This window comes from Psammomys obesus, unplaced genomic scaffold (genome assembly GCF_907164565.1).
Source record: "Psammomys obesus unplaced genomic scaffold, mPsaObe1.curated_primary_1811, whole genome shotgun sequence".
Taxonomy (NCBI): Eukaryota; Metazoa; Chordata; class Mammalia; order Rodentia; family Muridae; genus Psammomys; species Psammomys obesus.
The window spans coordinates 5,757,807-5,779,642 of NW_026586463.1; the positions used below are offsets into that span (position 1 = coordinate 5,757,807).

Genomic DNA, 21,836 nt, shown 5'->3' on the forward strand with positions numbered 1-21,836 from the left:
GGCTGGTCATGTTCCTCTGAGCAGTAACTAGGGTCCTGCTGCTCCTCTTCCTGTTTTGATGAGCTGCTAATTATGAGGGACCGTTCTAGACTAATGTCCTCTCATCTTGCCAATAGCTAAGTAGCTACCTAACATGGGTTAATTAATGTGGTGAAGTAAACCCCACTCACTGTAATGCTGAACCTAGCACACCCAGAAGCTCCCTATCCAATAGCTTCCCCTTTTGACCTCGAGCCAAGCACGCTCAGGTTTGTATCCTTTCTTCTTTTTAAAAATATAGACTCCTTCACAGGTTTGCATGCCATCCTTCCAGTGCCATGTTTTTTTACTCTGCATTGTTCCAATTTTAGTATATATCTGCCAAAACAGGCACCCACACAGTTCTCTTTCTCTCTCTGTCTCCCTCTTTCCCTCCCTTTCTCCTTTCCTTTTTTTTTTAACGAAATGTTTGTGTTTTGCCTGCACACATGTCTGTATGTCTGTGCGCCATATGCAGACTTTGTGCCCGTGGAGGCCAGAAGAGAGCACCGGATCCCCCGGCACTGGAGTCACAGACGGTTGGTAGCCACCAGGTGAGTACTGGGGAGTGGAACCCAGATCCCTTTATTTTCCTTTTTCTTTCTTTCTTCTTTTTAAATACAGCATTTTACCTGCATGTGTGTCTGTGCACCAGAAGAGGGCACCAGATCTCACTATAGATGGTTATGAGCCACAGTGTGGTTGCTGGGAATTGAACTGAGGACCTTTGGAAGAACAACCAGTATTCTTAACCTCTGAGTCATCTATCCAGCCTCCTGGATCACCTTGAAAAACAGCCAGTATTCTTAACTGCTGAGTCACCTCTCCAGTCTCCTTTTCCTTTTTAAACATGTAATCTATGACCTTAAACTAAAGATGCTCAAAAATATGCCCACTCTTCCATGTGTTTTCATATATAAATATGTATAAACTCCCTAAATAAAATTCCCATGCTTCCTTTGTTTGAGGAGAGCAATCAAGAGACTCGGGACCTGAATAAAGGCCAGGGAAGCCTAAGATACATCTTAAAAAAAAAAAAAAACAAAAAACAAAAAACAAAAACAAAACAAAAAAAAAAAACTTCTCCAAATCCCATGGACTTAGTTGAACTCAGTGGATTACAAACAAATAAAAAGTTGTAGGGAGGGGAGGTAGGCAGGGGTAATAGTGAGATAGGGATATTTGATCATTATACATTACTTACATGTGTGAAATTGCCAAAGAAAAAAATTAATTCAAGAAGGGAAAAAAGTTAAAAGAGCAACAACAACAACAACAAAACACACACATACATAAAACAAACAACAACAAAAAAACCTCAAACCCAATCAACCAAACAAAAAACCTAAATAAAAGAAAAAAGAAAACTACAAGATATACTCTAAGGTAAACAAATGAACACTCGGAGATTAAGCAAGGAATGAACCAGACTCAGCTATCAGACATTGTTAGATTACTAATAAGAAGTTTGATGTAATTCTTATAATGTTAAGAGTTTAGTTGCAAAAAAATAGACTACACTCAATAGGCTTCATGATTGTGGCAGACGATCAAGATGGGTAATGAAGCCAGAGTGAAGAAAAATCTAGGAAACTGACTAATGTAAACAGCATAAAACAAAAACCCAGTAACAAACATAAAATCCAAGGAAAAGAATGTGCCAGGCATATGACCTCTAAACTATGATAACTTACATAAAAAATATCTTTAAAAAGATGGTAATTTAAGCTGGGCAAGGTGGTGCACTCCTGTAATTACAGCACTCTGTCTGGCAGAGGCAGGCAGACCTCTGTGAGTTTGAGGCCAGCATGGTCTACAAAGGGAGTCCAGGACAGCCAAGGCTACACAGAGAAATTGTCTTGACAAACAAAAACAAAAACAAACACACAAACAAAAAAAGAAAAGGAAAGGAAAGATGGGAACTTCATTTGACTTTAGAGAAGGGTGAGAGATTTATCATAGACTTTCACCAGAAAAATGCAAACAGGAAAGGCTAAAGTAAAATAAAATATTTAAAATAATAAAAGGAAAAATCTAGAATGATTCTATACCCAATAAAAATAACCCTAGATTTAAATGTGAAACATAAAACTTTCTCAGGCAAACAAAAACTGAAGGAATTCATTATCAGTGAGCCTGTCTCCCAGAAACTTTAAAATGGCAATGAGGTAGGTAAGAGTTTGAATCTGGGGTACTGAGATGGCTTAGTGGACAGAGGCACTTGCTGTGGAAGCCTGGTGACCTGAGATCCTCAGGACCCATGTAAGGAAAAGCGGAAGACTGACTCCACAAATTTGTCCTCTGACCTTCACGGTCAACCAATACCATCATGGGTGTGCACGCATTCGCACACACATACACACTAAGTTGTTATTGCGCCCTGGAGCCACAGTGGCACAGACGTTACGGGAGTAACAAACCATTTTCTGATTGGACTTATGGCCTTCTGCACAACTCAGAGCTTACGTCCGGCTCTATTAAAAAGGCCAAGAACCTGAGGCTAGGTATCATATTGCTACTATTGTGATAAATGGGCATAGAATTAAACTTACTCCTAAGTACTTATATTTGTACCCAATCTCTCAGTCCTCATCAGAGAAGTTTCCTCTTGCAGCAGACAGCAACTAACACAGACCCACCCACAATTGACCAACATGCAGAGAATAATGGATTGAGGAGATCTCAAGTCCTTCACGGCACACTCCATCCTCCTAACGCTCAGGGATCGTTGAGGAAGAGGGAGTAGAAAGAGTGTCAGAGCCAGAGGCAGTAAATAACTTCAGTGAAATACTATTTTCTGGCTACAATATGGAAGTTGCACATATGAACTCCTAGCGGTTGCAACAGCATGCACAAGACCTGCACAAGATCAAGCCAGAACACATCACAGTATGAGGAGGAAGTAGTCAGGAATTCCTCCCCTCAGCTGAGCAGCTATCACCAATAGCGGGCTGCTGGGAGAGTCAGTTTTCTTCAGCAATGTGGCTCCTGAGAGGCTGGTATTTGACCCAGTATATGGCCATACATTCAGGCACATACGGTAGCTCTAAGTGGATTCCATGGATTTGAGAAGAAGAGGAAAAAGATGACGACAATGATGATCGGGGGGAAAAAACAAAACATGAAATGGGGAGGGGGTGGGGATGGGAGAGAAATTGGAGAGGAGGGAATGAGGGTAGGTAGAGTTGGCCAAAACATATAATGTTCATGTATAAAATTCTCAATTAAAAAAAAAAAAGAAAGAAAATTCCAAAGTGATCCATGTTCTTGGTACCACAAATAAAATACAGACATTTTTAACTTGGAAAGAACAAACATTGGAGAAAGAACAAATTAAGGATACCTTAATTTAAAAATTAAATGTGTGTAATATACACACACAAACACACACGTTGTTTTGTTTCTTCTTGAAATAGGACCTTTTTGTTTGTTTGTTTGTTTGTTTGAGACAGGGTTTTTTTGTTTGGTTGTTTTCTCTGTGTATCCCTGGCTATCCGGTAGACCAGGCTGGCCTCAAACTCTGCCTGCCTCTGCCTCCTAAGTGCTGGGATTAAAGGCATGTGCCACCACAGCCTGATAAATGAATAACATAAACTTAGGCAAGTGTTAACATTTTTAAATAAAAAAATCAGCCACATATTAAAGTAGGTACCAGGGACCCAGGGCAATGAGCTTCACTACTTTCTTAGTTTCCTCATCTGCGAAAGGGATGGATAGAATAACTCACCTCTCCCAAATCTCCTTCCTGTTCAGTTATTATTAAAAATGAAAGGAATAGGCCTAGAGATGAAGCTGAGCTGGCGGTTGCCTAGCTGCACAAACCTTTGGGTCATCACCAGGACACATAAACTGGATATGGTGATAAACATTTATAATGCCAACAATTGGAAGGTGGGTAGGAGGATCGGAGATTCAAACGTATCCTTGGTCACATGCAAGTCTGAGGGAAGCCTGGGGTCTCAAAAAAATATACAGCAACATGGAGGCTAAGCTGCCCAGTGGGTATAAATGTCTAGTCCATGAATGGCTGGTGCTTCAGTCTCAGCAAGCCCCTCTGTGCCCAGCATGGCTGTCTTTCAAGGAGACTGTGAAAGAGGAAGTCCACATGAGACTGGATTTTGCTGAGGTAGGTTTGCAGTGTGGGTCTCCCCTTCTCTGAGGGGTAGAAGAGAGTGGACAGAAAGAGGAGGGAGGAATGGAGTAGTAGGATCGGGAGGAGAGGAGGGAGGGATCTACGATTGAGCTGTAAAGTGAATAACAAACTAAAAAATAGAAACCGTATAGACTTTAAAATAATCAATCCCAATCTATCACACTGAATTTGTGTTTTCTGTATATCCAAAGTGCACATTGCTTGCAGCATCTTCTTCTAGCAGATGTAGCAATCCATTTGGTGTGGTCATGGGCTCGGCACCACTCAAGGCGTCCTACCCAAGGCATCCTGCTGGAAGGAACACAAAGGCTCAAAGAAAAGGCCACTTCATGGTATTGATTCCACCATCAGAGGAATCAAGACACATGCTTTTCAATCTGAAGAAATCAGCCACAGCGCCTTCCTTGACCAAACAGAGCTCAGGACTAGCCTGTGATTGCCTCCAGATCTGTCAACAGGCATTCCTTCCCTGACTGGCTGTCAATACACTTCTGGGCCCTGGCAGACACTTCCCTGAGCTACAATTTCCCTGTCAATCAAAAGTTTTGTTCATCCAGATTATTGCCTAAGTTGTAGCATTCATTAAGAAAGAAAAACAAACCACAGCGAGGCTGAGAGCCAGGTGAAAACCACCTGCCCCTTCTGAAATGAAAAGCTGATCCAACTTCAGGTTTGAAAGTGATGGAGAAAAACCCCTAATGGCTGAGATGCAGGTCCCCACCCCCAGCCTCCATCCCAGAATGTCCCCCTCTAACGGCTGCAACAAAAATTCCCTGAGGCAGTTCTAGCCCAAAGGCTTATTTTCTACTTTGAAACTGTCTGCCTGGTTGGCAGGGGAGATGGAAATGCTGTAAGCCTGCCTGCACTCCCAGCGGTTCTTTCTTTCAATTCCCATTTCTGCCCCACTGGGAAATTAAATGGCATAAAAAAATCAATGCTTCACTTTAAAGGAAAAGGGGCTAGATGACCGGATATCAATATATCCCTTTCTGGATTAGACACTGTTTCAGAGCGTATCTGGCTAAAGAAATTTTAACAGGCAGGCCCAGATGAGCTGGACGCATGGAGTGAAAAAGCCTCTTGTCTGTGTCAGAGTTTTGCTAAGGAGCAACTCTCTCCACTTCCTAGAGTTCAGGAATGATTTCAAGAGCGAATGTGAGTTCTAAATTTTGTCCAAGTACTGCAGACCATAGAAACCCCTCAGGCCCACAAACTTCAGATGAAAGACATGAAACTGGGAAGAGCCTAATCTCTGTGGCTCGACAGCTGCTCTGGGCCACCTAAGGGCACCCTGAGCCCGGGCTTGGGAAATGGCTAGAACAGCGAGAAGTTTCTTCTTTCAGGGTAAAAGGTAACTTTTTTTTTTTTTTTTAATTTGGGGCTTGAACCCTGGCCTTGCGTTCTACCACAAAGCCACACCTTCATTTCTAAAGGTAAGCTGCTTTTTCTGCAGTCACAGCAGGGGCACAGTTTCAGTTACAGAAATGACTACCTTCTCATCGGTTTGCCAGCTGGGCACACACTACTGTTTCTCCACTGAGGACAAAAGTAAGTGTCCTAAAGTCTGGTGGACTCCTGCCTTCTAAACGCAACCCAAACTGAGACACCCATAGAGGTGTCACCATGAATACCAATAAAGGTGTTTGGAAACCAGACATCAGCTATTTGTCCTGTTTTCCAGTAGTGTGCTGGGGTGTGATTATATTGTATCAAAACATTTCACATCAACACGGGGTATGCAGTGTCTGGTGTCTTATCTATAATCTCAGCGCTAAGGGAGAGAAGCAGGAAGAGGCCATCAGTTCAAGGTCATCAACTTTGTTGACATGGATCAGTGGTTCTCATCCTGTGGATGTGTGTTGGGGGGGGGGGGAGTTGTACATCTGATATCCTGTATATCAGATACTTACATTATAATTCCTAACAGTAGCAAACTTACAACTATGAAATAATTTTATGGCTGGGGTAACCACAACATGAGGATTATAAAAAAGCAAGCATAAAAATCCCCCAATACAGAACATTATACAAATGCCTTGAATTCCTTAAGAGCCAACATGAATAAAAGTCTCTTCTAGATTTAAACAAAACAGTGAAATGCCACGCAAATAAAAAAATGAAGGGAATCTGACCCAACAACGAATGGGTGTGACATAAAATACTCCTTTTGGAAAGTTGAGAAAATCTGAGTATGTACTGGGAGTATAGTTAGCATTCTGGAGCATAGTCTAGTGTTGGTGGAGATGCAGAGCGATGCCATTCTTGACGGGCTGCTCAAGTATGAGGGGATGGAGTGCTACACCTTGTGTGATGTGATTTGCTTTCAAATGGTTCAGCAGAATAAATCCAGAGGTTGGACACAGGGGTACATGGCTGTAATTTCGTTTCGCACTTGGGGAGTTGAAGCAGGAGGATTGAGTTTGATGCCATCTAAAACACCAAACCCAGGAACTGGGGAGATGACTCCGCTGGTGAAATACTTAACCATGCAAGCATGAGGACCCGAGTTTGGATCCTCGGTACCAACGTGTGCTGGCACACATTTGAACCCTGAGGTGTAGAGACAGACACAGACCTAGAGCTTGCTGCTCAGTCAGTGTAGCTGGATTAGTGAGCTCCAGGCTCAGTGAGAAACCCTGTCTCAAAAAGTAAAGTGGACAACGGGGAAGCCACCCAACATCAACCTCCAGCTCCACATGTATGTGTACACACATGCTCACCACACACACATTTTTGTTTATGCATTTATTTGTACTAGATAATCTAAAGTATCCTGCCGTTCACTGTGCTAGTTTTATAAACCTTCTGTGCATTATTTTCTAAAGCTAGCGGAAATAAAAAAAAACGTTCTCCTTGCATTTGTATTTATCTGGAGGGAGGGGAACATGACGCATGTTGAGGTTGAAGGACAATTTGTTGGAGCCCACCTCTCCTTCCACCATGTGGGCTTCAGGAACTGAATTTAGGCTGCCATGCTTGGCAACTGCTGCCTTCACCCACTGAGCCATCTTGCTCACCTCACTCTTTCTTCTTTATTACACATATCCCTGTCTTGTTTTCATCAGCTACCAACAACTTGTGCATTTCCTCTGAAGTATACTTTAAAACCTTAGCAGATGACACCCTTTGGAGGTGAACACTGTCTTAATTCACACAGTTGAGAATTGTGAGGCTATAGCCAACATCTCAAAAACTGTTTTGTGTGTGTGTGTGTGTGTGTGTCTTGTGTGTGTATGTTTATGTGTATATGTCTATTTTCGAATGGCTGGAAGTACAGAGTCAAGAGCTGCCCAGTTTCAGTACAGTGCTGGTACCTTCCAAACAGACTCATAGGCTATGCAGTACAAGAGCTGGATATGGCAGTTACCACCCAGCCCAAGGTAACATCGTTTTGTTTTGCGTCTAACTCTGATTTCTACTCTGCTGCTTCTGACTAAGCACTCCCACCGGAGTCCACATTTTTCTGTTCATGTTTGCAACTCAACATTCCTATTAGATTGAAGGTGGGTACCCGCTCTGCGCTAGAAGACTGCAAGCAGCGTGGCAGAACCAGGAACCTGACAATAATGGGGTGGGTAAAATAAAGACCTAACTCAGAACAAGTTTTAACAGGAAACTATAGGAATGTGTTAGCACTTAAAAGTGTCTTACCAAATATGATTTACAAGAGAGAGAAGAATGACTGATTTGTAGGGAAACCTGAAAACTGCTACTATTGGTCACATGGGTCTTCAGGATGTCAAGTGAACTGAAAAGGACTATGTTAGTGGAATAGAAAACATCATTTCTTGTTTCAAAAGCTATAGTACAGTAGGAAGACTGGCTGAATTGTTTCATCAAAATTACTATGTTGCTACAATGTGTCAATAGAATCTTGTAAATTGATAATTATATTCTATCTCAACTATGTACAGAAAAATGTAGTATAGATGAATAATTTTCTGAGCTTTTTATAAAACCTATTTTAATCTGATTTTAAAAACCAAACCCCAGTCTTCTGAGGGAACTGCTAAAAGCTGTCCTGCAAAGCAGTTGCTTGGTGCCTTTTCTGTGCACTGTAACACACTGTGTGAAGAATGAGGTGATCATTCCCTATATCTAAGAATTGGGATGTCAGAAATTGCTGGAGACATGGCTGGGAGAGTGCTTCAAATGAAAATAAGTCAAATGAAGACACTCTTATGTAACAATGGCTGTCTTAGTTAGGGTTTTATTGGCATAAAGAGACACCATGACCACAAGAACTCTTTAAAAAAGACATTTCATTGGGGCTGGCTTACAGATCAGAGGTTTAATTCATTATCCTCATGGTAAGAAGAATGGTGCTGGAGAAGGAGCTGAGAGTTCTACATCTTGATCTGCAGGTAACAGAAGGAGACTGGACATAGCCTGAGCATAGGAGACCTCAAAGTCTGCCTCCACAATGGCGCACTTCCTCCAACAAGGCCACACCTACCCTAAAAAGGTCACAGTGCCTGATAGTGCCACTCCCTATGGTTGAGCATTCAAACACATGAACCTATAGGGGCCGTACCCATTCAAACCACCACAACAGCAAAGAAACATCACTATTAAGGAACGCTTAGTCATTAAATAAAGATTTGACGCCTGAAGTACTGATAACCATCTATGGGTGGAGAACTGGAACCACAGTATGAAAGGAACCTTCTTTACAATCCATTGGGCAGTTTTAATGAACTGTTTTATGTTTTTGTTGTGGAGGGCAGGTGGCAAGAAAAAGACAATGAGTCAAAGTGAGGTATCTTTGGAAAATTTAATTGGACCATATTTTCTTTCTTTGCTGAAAACATCATATATCTGTAGACATTATGGGTTCCATAGCTTACAAAGGGGTAGTGGTTTTCCCACAGTTACATACTGTACCCAAATTTCTATAGAAAGATAAGACATTTCCAATCTTGCTTTTGAGTAGTTCCTAAAAGATGCTCTAAAGCTTCCTCACAATGGCAAGTAATGCAAAGTAAGGCGTCAATACTCTCCCTCGCACATTTAGTGCAGTGGAGGGAGGGACAGGAAGGAAGACTAGTTATGTCAGTGCTAGTACCCTGGGGATTGCTGCTGGGTCCTCCGGGGTGCTGACACACCCCTGCACTGAGGAACCTGAGATGGGTAAATACTGAGCAGCCTGTCACAGCCTAGCATGACTGTCACAGCAGAAGGGGACTTGGAGTTATCTGGTTTTTCCTGGTGCTCCCAGGGCTACTGGCCCTCACGTGTAGCAAAGGAACCAGGGCCAGAGCATGACCAGAGGTCTCCCACTTGGCACTACAGTACTGCAGGTTCACTTCAGTGGGCCTTACAGTGCATGCACTCAGAGGAAAGTTAAAAGTGCCTTTACCAGCTCCTAGATCAGATCACTAGAATGAAAATAAAAGCATTTGATTCCTCTGTCAGGTAAAAACAGCTCCCTTATGAGATACTCTGGTATCTCAAGATACTCTGGGTTTCTGTCAAGACGCTTGCCTGGTAAACAAATTTAATTCTATCATTTGCACAGTATTCTCATTTCTCAAATTTGTTTCATTGGCTTAAAAAAATTAGGATAAGGCAACCAAATTTAAGTAATTTGGGCTTCAGAAAAACATCTGGAATACCAACCTTCATCCTTCCAAGTGTTAAGAGCTCATGATTACAGGTAATCAATGAGTCTCTCCTCTCCTCTAACAGGAAACTGCAGCTCCTGTTGATAAATGCTCCTCTAGTAAACACAGGGCCCCTCATAAATATAAAATTAAACTCTTCTGAGGAATAGTTTATGACTCTAATATTTGGGATTTATACTTATTATTTATATTTAATAGTAAAAATGTATGGTCTTGGTTTCTTTATATTCACACACAAATGACTTCACCTCAGCAGGCTCTCACGTACAGATGGCAGGTGGGGTCATTCAGCTCATTTCAGAAGGGGTGGCGGCCACACGACATGTATGCTCAGAATCCTTGCAAAAACTCCTGGAGCTGGGTGACAATCTCCGTGTCCACTGTCTCCATGAGGGACTGGAACCCTTGCTCCCCCAGCATCTCCTGCTGGGCCTTGAGCTTCTCATAGATGAACTGCTGCAGCGACACCGTGTGCACAGGGTCCTTCAGGGCCAGCTGCGGGACAGAGCAGGCAGACAGCGTCAAAGAAGACGGACAAGTACCTCCTGTGTGCCTCACCATGCTCTTTGATGTAGAGAGACCTCTCTACAGCAACACAACTTCTAAAATTCTGTAAGTCTTCTGGACAGTTTACTGGGGCCCTCTGAGCATAAGTTGCTCTGATGTGCTGCCCAGTTTCTCAAGAACTGGGGACTCATCCATTTAAAGTGCTCGAGTCTAGCAGAAAGCACCCTAAAAGAAAAGAGCACACCGGGGGTACCAATGCCACTGGCCAATCTTCTAAGAACAATCAGAAATTCCACTGCAGCCCCTTGCTATGGCCTCAGGAAGCAAGGAGACACTATTTGTCTTAGCTTATGCTGCAATATCATTTAATCTGTGCCTGAGTTTTTAGGTTGGGCGAGGGATCAAAATTTGTTCTTCCCCCAGCCCCACTAGGGTATTTGGAAAATGAAAGTAGAATTAAAATTTTAGGTAGTATGTTTTATGCCTGTGGAATAGTACATATATACACATATAAGCTACACATTAGCACTCTTCTTCATCTTTGTATTATCACAAAATTCTTTCTGAATACATGTTGAGAATTCTAACTTCCACCACATTTTTTTTTTTTAGTGACCACAGTGTAGTCTAAACAATTTCATCTATAACTTTGCTGAATACTCCACCACAAACATTGTTTTGTATTATTATGTAAGCAGCCTTTCTTTATGCTTCAGCCTCTTTTCTTTTGTTTAAAACAGGTCTCAGGCAGCCAAGGCTAGCCTCAAACTAGATGCTGCAGCTGAAGTTTGCCTTGAACTCCGGCTTTCACCTCTAAGAACAGGTATTGTAGGCATGTGCCACTATGCTCAGAACCTCATCTTCTTTTCTTACGATATCTATTCCCATCCATTTTAAAAAACCACTACGGCACAGAAAGTTTTATGGCTCCTGATACATACCATCAGCTTGTTTTCCCTATGGTTTCTAGCTGCTAACACTCTATTAGCATTGATACTATTTACATGATTTACAATCAAAACAATACAATATTAGCATAAGCTGAGCATTTTTTATCATTAGTGATCCTGAACATCTACATGACTTTCAATGAACTGCATGAATGTCTATGCCCAATGTAGCTGAATTCGAGCCATCATTGCTGTTTGAGTCATATAAATAGATGTTAAAATACAACTGAGAAAAAAGGATAAGAGTCACAATGAAACTTAAATTATGTCCCACATATCACTAAAGCAAAGTATATAACAAATCCAAGCTAAAGAAAACTGTCAATACTCACTTCCCTGTAAGAAAGATAAGAGAGAGAGAGAAAGCAGTGAGGACACCACAGCCCCATCCATGAGCAGAAGACATCATTTACAACATGTACAGAGGCTGAAGGTGAAGACTGAAAACCATCTGCTGTTGAGGGTTGGAGAGATGGCTCAGCGATTCAGAAAACTTGTTACTCCTATAAGACCATATTTGGTTCCCAGAACCAACATGGTGGCCCACAACCACAAGAAATTCCAGTTCCATCATCTATCTGGTGTGCATGCATACATACAGACAAAACACTCCCATGAAATAAGTCTAAAATTTAAATATTTTCTTTCTTTAAGTAACAGATGGTAATGATCAACATTATTTTAATTATAAAAATACACTTATGGGATAGAGTATACTGACTTTAACTAAAGAGCAGCGGTTGTAACAGAGTCTGCAGTCATCAGAAATATGAGACCTCGTCACCCATAGTATTTTAAAGAACCTGACTATTATCTTTATGTAAATAAAGGTGTTTAATAAACACACAAAGTGACTGGTTTCATTACTGCATTTTCATATATAATTTTTGTTAATCTTCTACCTCCTGTTCCTCTATTCTTGCATGCTACCTTTTCCCATCTGGCCACCATTCAGCCCCTTTCTGATTCTGTCATGTCCTTTTTCAACAGCTTTTTCCCCTCTTTGATTGTTCCCTTTCTAGTTTCATGATTTACACCCACACATCAAAGACTAGGATCAGGGCTGGGCTCAGTGGACAGAAGCACTTGCTATGCAAGTCTAGCAACCATGTAAATGTGGAAGGAGAGAACCAACTTCCAAGACTGCACACTGTTCACCCCCCCCCACACACACACACACACAATAATAAAAACACAATTTAAAGGATAGGATTCACATTGCAGAAAGAACATGTGATGTTTGTCTTTTTGATTCTTGTTTACCTTACTTAATAGAATCATTTCCAGTTCCATTCATTTTCTTGCAAATTTCATTTTATGGCTGAATAAGGTTCCGTTGTGTATATACAACACATTTTTATTATCATTCATTAGCAGACAGACATCGAGGCTGTTTCCATTTCCTTGCTATTGTAAACACAGCAGCAATAAACATGGACTCATAAATACTTCTGTGGTAGGGTATAGAATCTTTTGGGTACAACAAAGCCTACTAGGTTTATTAGGTAGTATATTGTTAAAAAAATAGTTTTCTAATGTAATTAGCAAATTCTAGATCTGCTGATGAAAAAATACACTGCAAAGGTAAATGTGATAGACACTTTCTCTTCCAAAATAATTCTCTCCTACCAATTCTTGATAAGTACAATCAAAAACCCTAGGCATTATATATAAAACAAATATAAGACACTTCAAAGAGGTGGAAAGAAGGTAGCAGACAAGAGAGTTCTAACTGGAACATGATGCAGACTCTGGGACTTCATTTACGCCTCAAAGGGCACACAATCAGAGCTAAAGAAGTCAGCAATCTGGAAACACCAAATAGCACAAATAAAAACACCAGCTTGTTTGAGACAAAGGACCAAGGTGAGACAAAAACAAATAAATGAACAAGAATCAATCTGCTGCAGACCAACATGACAGAAAAAAGTTGTGGCTTTACCCAATGCATGGCAGGTTACAGTGAGGAATCAACCCATTCATACCAACACTAGAGTGAGGGGAGAAGAACAGAGAAAGCTGGGAGTGTTTCCTCTCATGCTCAACAAGGGTTCAGTCTGGGCAAAGAGGAGAACTTGGCACTTGACACCCACCAGGCAGTGGTGATGCAGCATCTCCAACTTTCTTAGCCAAAGAAGTGTTAGAAGTTGGCTAAGATATTGTGTTAAAACTCAGTGTCTGAGCCACTGATAAAGTCATCCATGTTTTAGCTCAGTTGGCAGCGTGCTTGCCTAATATAGACGAGGATCTAAGTGGTCTACAACTGCAACTCCGGCCCTCAGGAGACAAGAGTATGCAAAGAGAAAGGTCATCCTTAGCTATGTGTCTAGGATTCAGACCAGAATGAGCTAGAGATCCTGTTTCAAAAACAAATAAAAAGGCTGAGGAGATGGCTCCGTGGGTAAGAGTACTTGCTGCATAAACATGTGGCCCTGAGTTCAAATCCCCAGGACTTGCAGAAAAATCTGGATGTTGTGAGCACCTAAAATCCAGTGCAAGAGATGGGAGGGATGGCGGTGGGAGGAAGGAGACAGAGAATAGAGGATCAGCCCAGGCTCAGCAAGGCCAATCTCAAGGGAATCTCAATGTGCAAAGTACTAGAGTAGCACAGGCGATATTTCCCTTCAGCCTCTAAGGACACATGGACACGTACACCTCACCCTGTGCATAGGTAAACAGACACGACCCACACACATATACTACATACAAAATAAATAAATGAAGAAAATGCCTTAGATGTCCACATTTTAATAAAAAACAGTTGAAATAAAAACAACAAAAATTAACTGCACAGCAAATGCTCTCAGTGGCTGAGTGGCCAATTCAGTCCCTGTCCACTTTGAAAAATAACTTTATTTTTACTATTTCTTGAGAAAGAAATGTACAAATTTACAATCTGGGATGTACTATGAATATTCTCAAAACAAACATGTTTGCTAATTACAAACCCAGTTAACAAACTTGCAGTGTCTCCTTTCCAGACTTGTAACAGTTTTTAAGAATTAGCATTATTGCTATTACTGTTGTTGGTGTTATTACTGTACGTGTGGTGTACATATGTGTGCGTGTACACACTGAGGCCAGAAGTTGGTGCTGGGTGTTTGTCTCCATGAGCTTCTCATGCTACTTTCTCTTGCTGGACCTGGAGCTCACCATTTCAGCGAGACTGGCCTGCCCATGAGCTCTAGGGTTAAATGTGGCTGTAAGGTAAGGCTATAGCCTAATTTAATACAACCATGCCTCACTGGGAGAGGCACCCGGAATGCTGAGTACAGGGAAAAGGCCATACGAGGACAGTCAGGAGGAAGCCACTGCCAAGCAAAGGAGAGGAGAGGCCTCAGGAAAAAGTCTGCTCATCCCTTCACCTTGGTAGTCTGGGCTGCAGAATTCCAAGAAATAAATTTTGCTGTTGAAGCCATTGCTCCGTGTTACTCTACTGCAGTGGGCTGAGTACACTAACACATGCAAAGCTAAGTTCAATCATTAGCACTCTACTTACATGACAGAAACAGAGAACTAAGCAGGCAACAGTGGCACATCTTTAATACCAGCACTTGAGAGCACAGAACTGCAAGTGCAAGGCGAGCCTGAACAACACGTAAGACTGCCTCACACTAACAGCACCAGCATGATTCTCGTTCCGTAGGCCCACAGATCAGAGGGGACAGCAATCTGTTACAAGCAATTAGGAGGGCAGCACAAGAGACTTGCCTGATAATCTGACATTAATGTGAAGAAAAAAAAGTTTTAAAAGGACTTGGACTAAATGCCTTGTGGCATTCTAGATTGAATTATAAACGAGCATTAGTGGAGTAAAATAAAATCAAAGTATGGAGTTATGTTGATTTCTTAGTTTTTATAAATGTATAGTGTTCATCTGAGGGGGAAAAACATAAAAATATTAATAAGGCATAGGTGCTGGAGAGCAGTTGCTGCTCCTTATCGTCTGCTGAGGCTGAGGGAGAGGTGGGCCCCTTTGCAGCATGCAGGTGAGCTGGCCCTGCCCCTTGCCAGCTGCAGCATTGGGGCAGTGTTAGAGGGCTTGCCCTGGTGGTACCAGCGTAGGATAGCTCTCAGGCTGACCAACTCAGCTACCTGCCAGGCCCAGATCCTGCATTTTGAGTTGGCCTACCCCAACATCTACCCTATTTATGATCTGCTGGAGCATGTGAAAAGCACCAGCCCTCCAGTTCCGAAGCTCTGGAGCATATGAAAAGCGCCAGCCCTACAGTTTTGAAGCTGCAGGATCTCTGTGACACAGGGAAACAACAGGGTATCCCAGAAGTGTCCCTGTGAGGATCCAGTATTGAAGGTGTGGCAGAGACCGGAGGCCTCGAACCACACCAATGACTCACTGTGATATTTGCAAGTGAAGATCTGTGGACAAGTGGACACTATTGCAGGGTATTTGGCCCCACTGTGAACCCTGAAATTTTGAACTATAAAAACCTGTCTTTTGTTTGGTGTGGTTCAGCCTTATCACAAACCTTTGATTCAAGAACTTTGTTTATTGTAAACAGGTGATTATCATTTGGCCCTAACATACACATCTTTAATCCTAGAGATTTCTGTACACAGGATTTAATAAAGTTAACGCTAGGCCAGAGGTGGAGCAAGTAACCAGCTGACAAGGATTAATAGAAAGGAGGGACTTTGAGAGAGGGTATTTAAGACTGTGGAGAAGAGGAAGGAGAAGAGGAGGAGGAGCTGTTTTTGGTCTCTTTAGCTCCATAGCTCTTTGCCTTTTAGCTTTTGGCTTTTTCCTCCTGGGCCATCAGCTGAGGTAGCAAGCTTCTGGCTTTTCCTTCTGGGATGTGAGCTGAGTAGGTAGGTCAGCTGGGTGCTTTCTCTGCCTCTCTGAGCTTGTTAGTTTTCACCCCAGCATCTATCTGGCTCCTGAGTCTTCACTGGTAAAATCGATTGGTTAGGATTTTCATTTTTTATAAACGGGCCACAGAGTGACAGACTAGAGCTTCCACAACAAGATGGGTTTTGTATTTTTTGTCCTATGTTATTTTCTTTTGGTGGGGATGTTGCAAGGGAGAAGGGTAAATAAGAAGGGGCAGGGAGATGTGTGGGATTAGGGTGTATGATGTAAAATTCACAAAGAATCAATACAAAGTTTTTTAAAACGAAGAAAAATGTTAACATCAAGAGAACCTGGGTAAGAGGCACATGAGAACTCTTTAAGATTTTTGCTAATTTTCTTCAAATCTAAAATCATTCCAAAATACAAACAATATTTTACACAACAGACTCAAAAATCACCCGAGTGTATCTCACAAGTAACACGCTCATCTGCATAGATAAGTGGCAATTATACTCTTTCTAAAAAGCTAACCTGTACAAGTTCATGTTTGAGGTGAGAAAACTGATGTCTCCAAGTTCCCTGTGACATTCAAGGTTGACTCTTCTCGGGCAGATGACAGACAGCAGTAGAACTAGAATACGAACTTCCAAAACCCAGCCTTTGTCTTATCTCCATTATTTCCATGACAAAGCCCTACTCTTAATTCTGTAAGGATTCACAGGATCACGTATAAAAATATTTACATTAGAATGAGTAGGATGAAATGAGGAGTCTTGTGTTAATGGACTTCCATCATTAATGGAAACGGTAATTAACCAGTATTCTTGACTCAATTCTAAACTTCAATCATTGGATTTTTATGTGCAAGTAGCTTTGTACTGCCTGGTTTTGAAACTGTCATTTGAGGACACAATAGTTTTGGTTGAACCACGGCTTCTCAAGGTTACACTTCAGAGGCGGTCCACAAGTTTAGCTGCTGTGGAGATACTCACCAGGATGTGTTTCCCAGTAAGACTTTTGTTCCTTGAAACAAAGTTTTTCATTATGTTTTCTGCATAAAGCACCACTTTTACCCAACAAGTATTCAGGGAAGTAGTGTCTTCTACATTTTGGAAGTCAGGATAGACATATCATGTGACTAGTTACTTTTTAATCCCTCACATAGCTTATGATAATTTTTCAGGAATGACTGTAGCATTATTTCAGAAAAGGAAAAGGGTTTTCTACACTAGAAAAATGAAGATCTTAGAAGAATAATGTGCTTTTTAGATACATGACAGTAAAATATTAAGTACACCACATATGAAATAGACCAAAAATCTACACTGACCAATAAACTACACTGACCTCAGAAATTTTTGAGTTTGATTAAAATGTTCTGCTTTAAATACTATCTTCTATTTTTGGATTTAATTGTAGGTAACCACCAATTTCTAAACTATGTCTGAAACACTTATATTGTCCACTGGATACAACAAGCTCTCCTAATTCTGCACGTGATGAAGAGTGTAAGCCTGGCGGATGCCAACCAGAACCCTGTCAGTGAGGCACAGCAATGTAAGTTCATTATTACACTCAGTGTGATGCTTTCTTTGCAAAGGGTGAACTATACTTTCCATGTCACAAGCTTGCTGCAGAGTAAAACCCTGTCTCAATCAAAGAATGCTCCTCTGTGATTTGAATGTGCATCCAGGAAGACCACTGCTATACATTTTTTTTTTTTTTTTGTCTTACTATGATTCCTTGCTTTTTTTTCTTTTAATTTTTGTTGGGAAATGATCTGTATCCTATATTTTCTTTGGTGTAGTTGTTTTCATTGGATTGGAGTTTTCCTTCTAGGATCTTCTGTAGGGCTGGGTTGCTGTGTAGATATTGCTTAAATTTAGTTTTATCATGGAATATTTTGTTTTCTCCATCTATGTTGATTAAAAGCTTTGCTGGGTATAGTACTCTGGATATAACCTAGAACCCCTGCCCGGATATAGCCCATAGTAGCCCAGTATCCAAGTGGGTTCTCTAGTAAGGGGAACAGGGACTATTCCTGACATGAACTCAAGGGCGAGCTCTTCCACTTCCCTCCCCGCCCCGCCCCTTCCCCTGGGAGGAGCAGCCTTGCTAGGTAGGCACAGAAGAGGACATTGCAGCCAGTCCTGAAGATACTGATAAGCTATGGTCAGATGGAAGGGGAGGAGGTCCTCCCCTATCAGTGGACTTGGAATGGGGCAGGGAGGAAATGAGGGAGGGAGGGTAGGATTGGGAGGGAATGAAGGAGGGGGCTACAGCTGTGATACAAAGTAAATAACCTGTGATTAATATAAAAATAAATAAATAAAATTCTCCCATAAAAACATTAAAAAAATTTTTTTTGTAACAAAACACGTTTGAGAACTAAAATCTCAAGTGAATTCATAAAACATCCACAGAGGATTATATATTCATTACAATTAAAAAAAAATAGACACTAGACTATTTTAAAAGCTCCTAATGCAATCATTAAAATTTTTGTTTGTTTGTTTTTTATTCCTAGCAGTGTACAGGATCAAACCCATAATCCTGTACATGTAAGGTGAACATTCTAATGATGAAGAACCCCTTAGCCACTCCATCTTCCTTATTCTTCAGACACCCCAGTCTGCTCTTCTGCTTTCTAGCCTCAGGCTCAGTCCTCATGGCTCCTGAAGTGGTTTGGGGGTTAGTACCTGTTAGGCTAGTCATTTTAGCTCTAGACATGTTGTTCTATTTAACTCTCATCTGACTTGATGAGAAGTTTTCTGATGAGAAGTTATCTGACTTGATAGGAAGTTTTCAGGGATTCTCTCTGCCTTTATTTCACTGAGGAATATCTGAGGTAGTCTCTTCTAACAACATACTTACTAGGGAATGTAGGTGTCTTTTCTTTCTAAAATCACTCTTTCCTGCACCATCTTTTGATATATTTGCCTTTCCAAAATTCCACAAGATTCTCTAAAAACACAGCAAGATTCAGAAACAAACAGAACTTTTATGCAGTTTGCTTTTTAAACTAGTTTTTGCTGGTGTATTTCATCAATACACTCTTAAATAATTATCTAATTAACTACAATATTAACCTTTTGATAGTTGATCTGTTGATTTTCTTGGAATCTTCAGACTTAGATGAAAAGTTCAATGACTTAACTACTTTAGTCCCATCTTATTCCATATTTACACTGTGTCACTTGTGTGCTCTCTCACTCTGCCACCCATATAGCTCATTAGCAGCCACCATTCCCTTTCTACAGATACACTGTATTTACCGCGCTGGAATGGGAGCAGAATAACTCCTGCTAACCGAAGCAGGCTGACTCTTTAACCACCTCTATTATACTCCTACCCCCAGTCTTCCAGCTAGATTAAATTCATGTTGAAGCTAAGTGTTTATGTTGTCTGGAATATCTCTGCTGGTGATCTGGATACCTAATGCCTTTTTATCTCAAAGATTTTTAAGGTTTCAGAATGCTGCTTTTGGTTGTTCCTTTAAAAAAAAAAATCAAATTCTTCTTGTTATGAAATGGGGAGAGACCATGGACATGCCATGGTACACCATGGAAATCAGAGGACAACCTGCAGATACTGTGTTGGTTTTCTACTTCCGTCCTCTTGAGGTAGTCACTTTCAAGAGTTCAAACTCAAGGCCTTGTAAAGCTTTCCTCACCAAGTCATCTCACCACCCACCCCTAAGATATTTCATTTATACCCATCCTGCTCATTCTGACTACACTGACTATTGTGTCTACTTTGTTGGTAGTTTTTCAAGGAAAATAAAAAATCTATTTATTCATCTGCTTCAACATTTTTTCTGCCTCCAAACTCATTTTAGAAACTACTGATGTCTTTACTTACTTTAATTTTCCTAAGGCTATCTTTTGTTTCACATTTTGAAGTAAGTTTTGAACTCATTTATTTTTATTCTTTTTTTGTTTGATAATAAATGACTACAGGCTATGAGTAATTGAGCTACACCCACATACCTTTCATGTCTCATTGTTTTATGTCATCTGGCTCAAAACTGCAAGCTGCCCTTCAAAACAAGGTTTAAAACTTTATGTAATATAACAAACATTTTCTCAGTGTTTCGTTTCTAGCTTTATTTCATTGTTGTCAGGTAACATAACCTATATTACTTCTACTATGGGAAAAGAAGTTTTCCTTATCCCCTGTTTTTGTAACATTTCAGGAACATGTGCATTGTCTTGAAGGGGTATGATTTTTATATACAGCCATTAAATTAAGTTTACTGATTGCATTCTTCAGCTCTGTTACCACAAAACCATGTGATCTTCTTGGGTTCAGCTAACACATGAACCACAAGCCTACTACAGGGTAACCTTAACATCAGTTCACTGAAAGAGCTCTGAGAACAAAGTCATTTCATTACAAGGAGAAGTAGGAAAATGGGATACATTTAACTGCAAAGTGCTGTTAGAGTCATGGAAGTATTTTTAGGATCTTATAGAAACATGCTTCCTCTTAAGATGACTACTTATGTTTAACAAAGGCATTTTTTGGCTCTGATTGTTTCTTCTTCTTCTTCTTCTTCATCATCATCATCATCATCATCATCATCATCAATTACAATTTATTCACTTTGTATCCTGGCTGTAGCCTCCTCCCTCATCTCCTCCTGGTCCCACCCTCTTTTCCTCTTCCTCCCCCACGTTCCTCCCCTAGTCCACTGATAGGGGAGGTCTTCCTCCCCTACTATCTGACCCTAGCCTGTAGCCCAGGCTGGCCATGCTGCCCCTCCTGGTTCAGCCTAAAAGCACCTTTACCATAAGCCATTTTAGCAGCAAATTCCAGACAATTCCCAGCAATGGATTAGATGGAATACCATCTCTCTACATGAAGACTCAATTCCATCATGTTAAATAAACTAATTAAATAATTGAGAGTAAAAAATTATTAATTTAGCTAATTACTATCCATTTTACCATCCTTTTATAGTGTTTTAGCTAATTAACTAAATTAATAATGGAAAATATTCTCTTTTGCCACTCAGTTTACCAGTTAAGTAGAATGACTGCAACAGAATGGAATGGGATATTCAGAGATATGTTATATGGATTGATATTCTTTAATTAGATAACAAGTCTGCAAGATATTTAAGTACTAGTACCATGTTTTTCAACTCTGTAAGATGTGCCACAGTACACTGACTCTACAATACAGAAATACCCGGCAGTGCAATTGGAAGAAAAACAGTGACGGAAAATTTGATTTCTATCTGTAACCTAAATGTTTGAATATGCTCAGGCCTCTGATTGTCCCCACCTGTGTTTGAGCCAGACTCTCACCGTGTAGAACAAGCTGGCCTCTACGCTAAGATCTTGCTTCAAGCTCCAACTGTTCAAAGTACAGCAGAACATCACTGACTCCTGTCTATGAGCATATTAAGAGGCCTAAGAAACTTGAACATTATAATAACAGCCATTCACAGGCAGCACCTGTTCCCTTACAGCTCCAATGGCCTCAGTGGTTCCAAGGAGATGAGATCATTTAGCAAATCATGCAAGACTCTCACATCTCTTGATGAATACTTTTTACAAGGCAAGCAATCAGGTGAAGGACTGAGAGGTGCCAGGTGCTATTAAAAAAAAAAAAAAAAAACCTGCTGAATGAGGACCTATAAAGGCAAGAAAGTTTAGCCAGTCAGTGAGCTCTCGGGATTGAACTTGGGTCCGCGTGCTTGCAAGGCAAGTGCTTTCAGCAAATAATAAATCATTAGTTTATGAAAGTGCAGACTGTGATGGGGGAAT

At 40.9% G+C, this 21,836-nt stretch overlaps 1 protein-coding gene and 1 pseudogene across 1 annotated transcript in view; both read right to left on the reverse strand.

Annotated features, from left to right (window-relative positions):
- Positions 1-270: 270 nt before the first annotated feature.
- On the reverse strand, positions 271-371 carry LOC129672498 (U6 spliceosomal RNA; annotated as a pseudogene).
- Positions 372-8,926: 8,555 nt separating this feature from the next.
- Positions 8,927-21,836, reverse strand: part of Ipo11 (importin 11) — a 180,572-nt gene continuing 167,662 nt past the window's right edge. Inside the window, exon 30 of the mRNA XM_055601950.1 lies at positions 8,927-10,290. Coding sequence (XP_055457925.1) covers positions 10,126-10,290 — 165 coding nt within the window. The 3' untranslated portion in view covers positions 8,927-10,125. The remainder of the gene's footprint in view (positions 10,291-21,836) is intronic.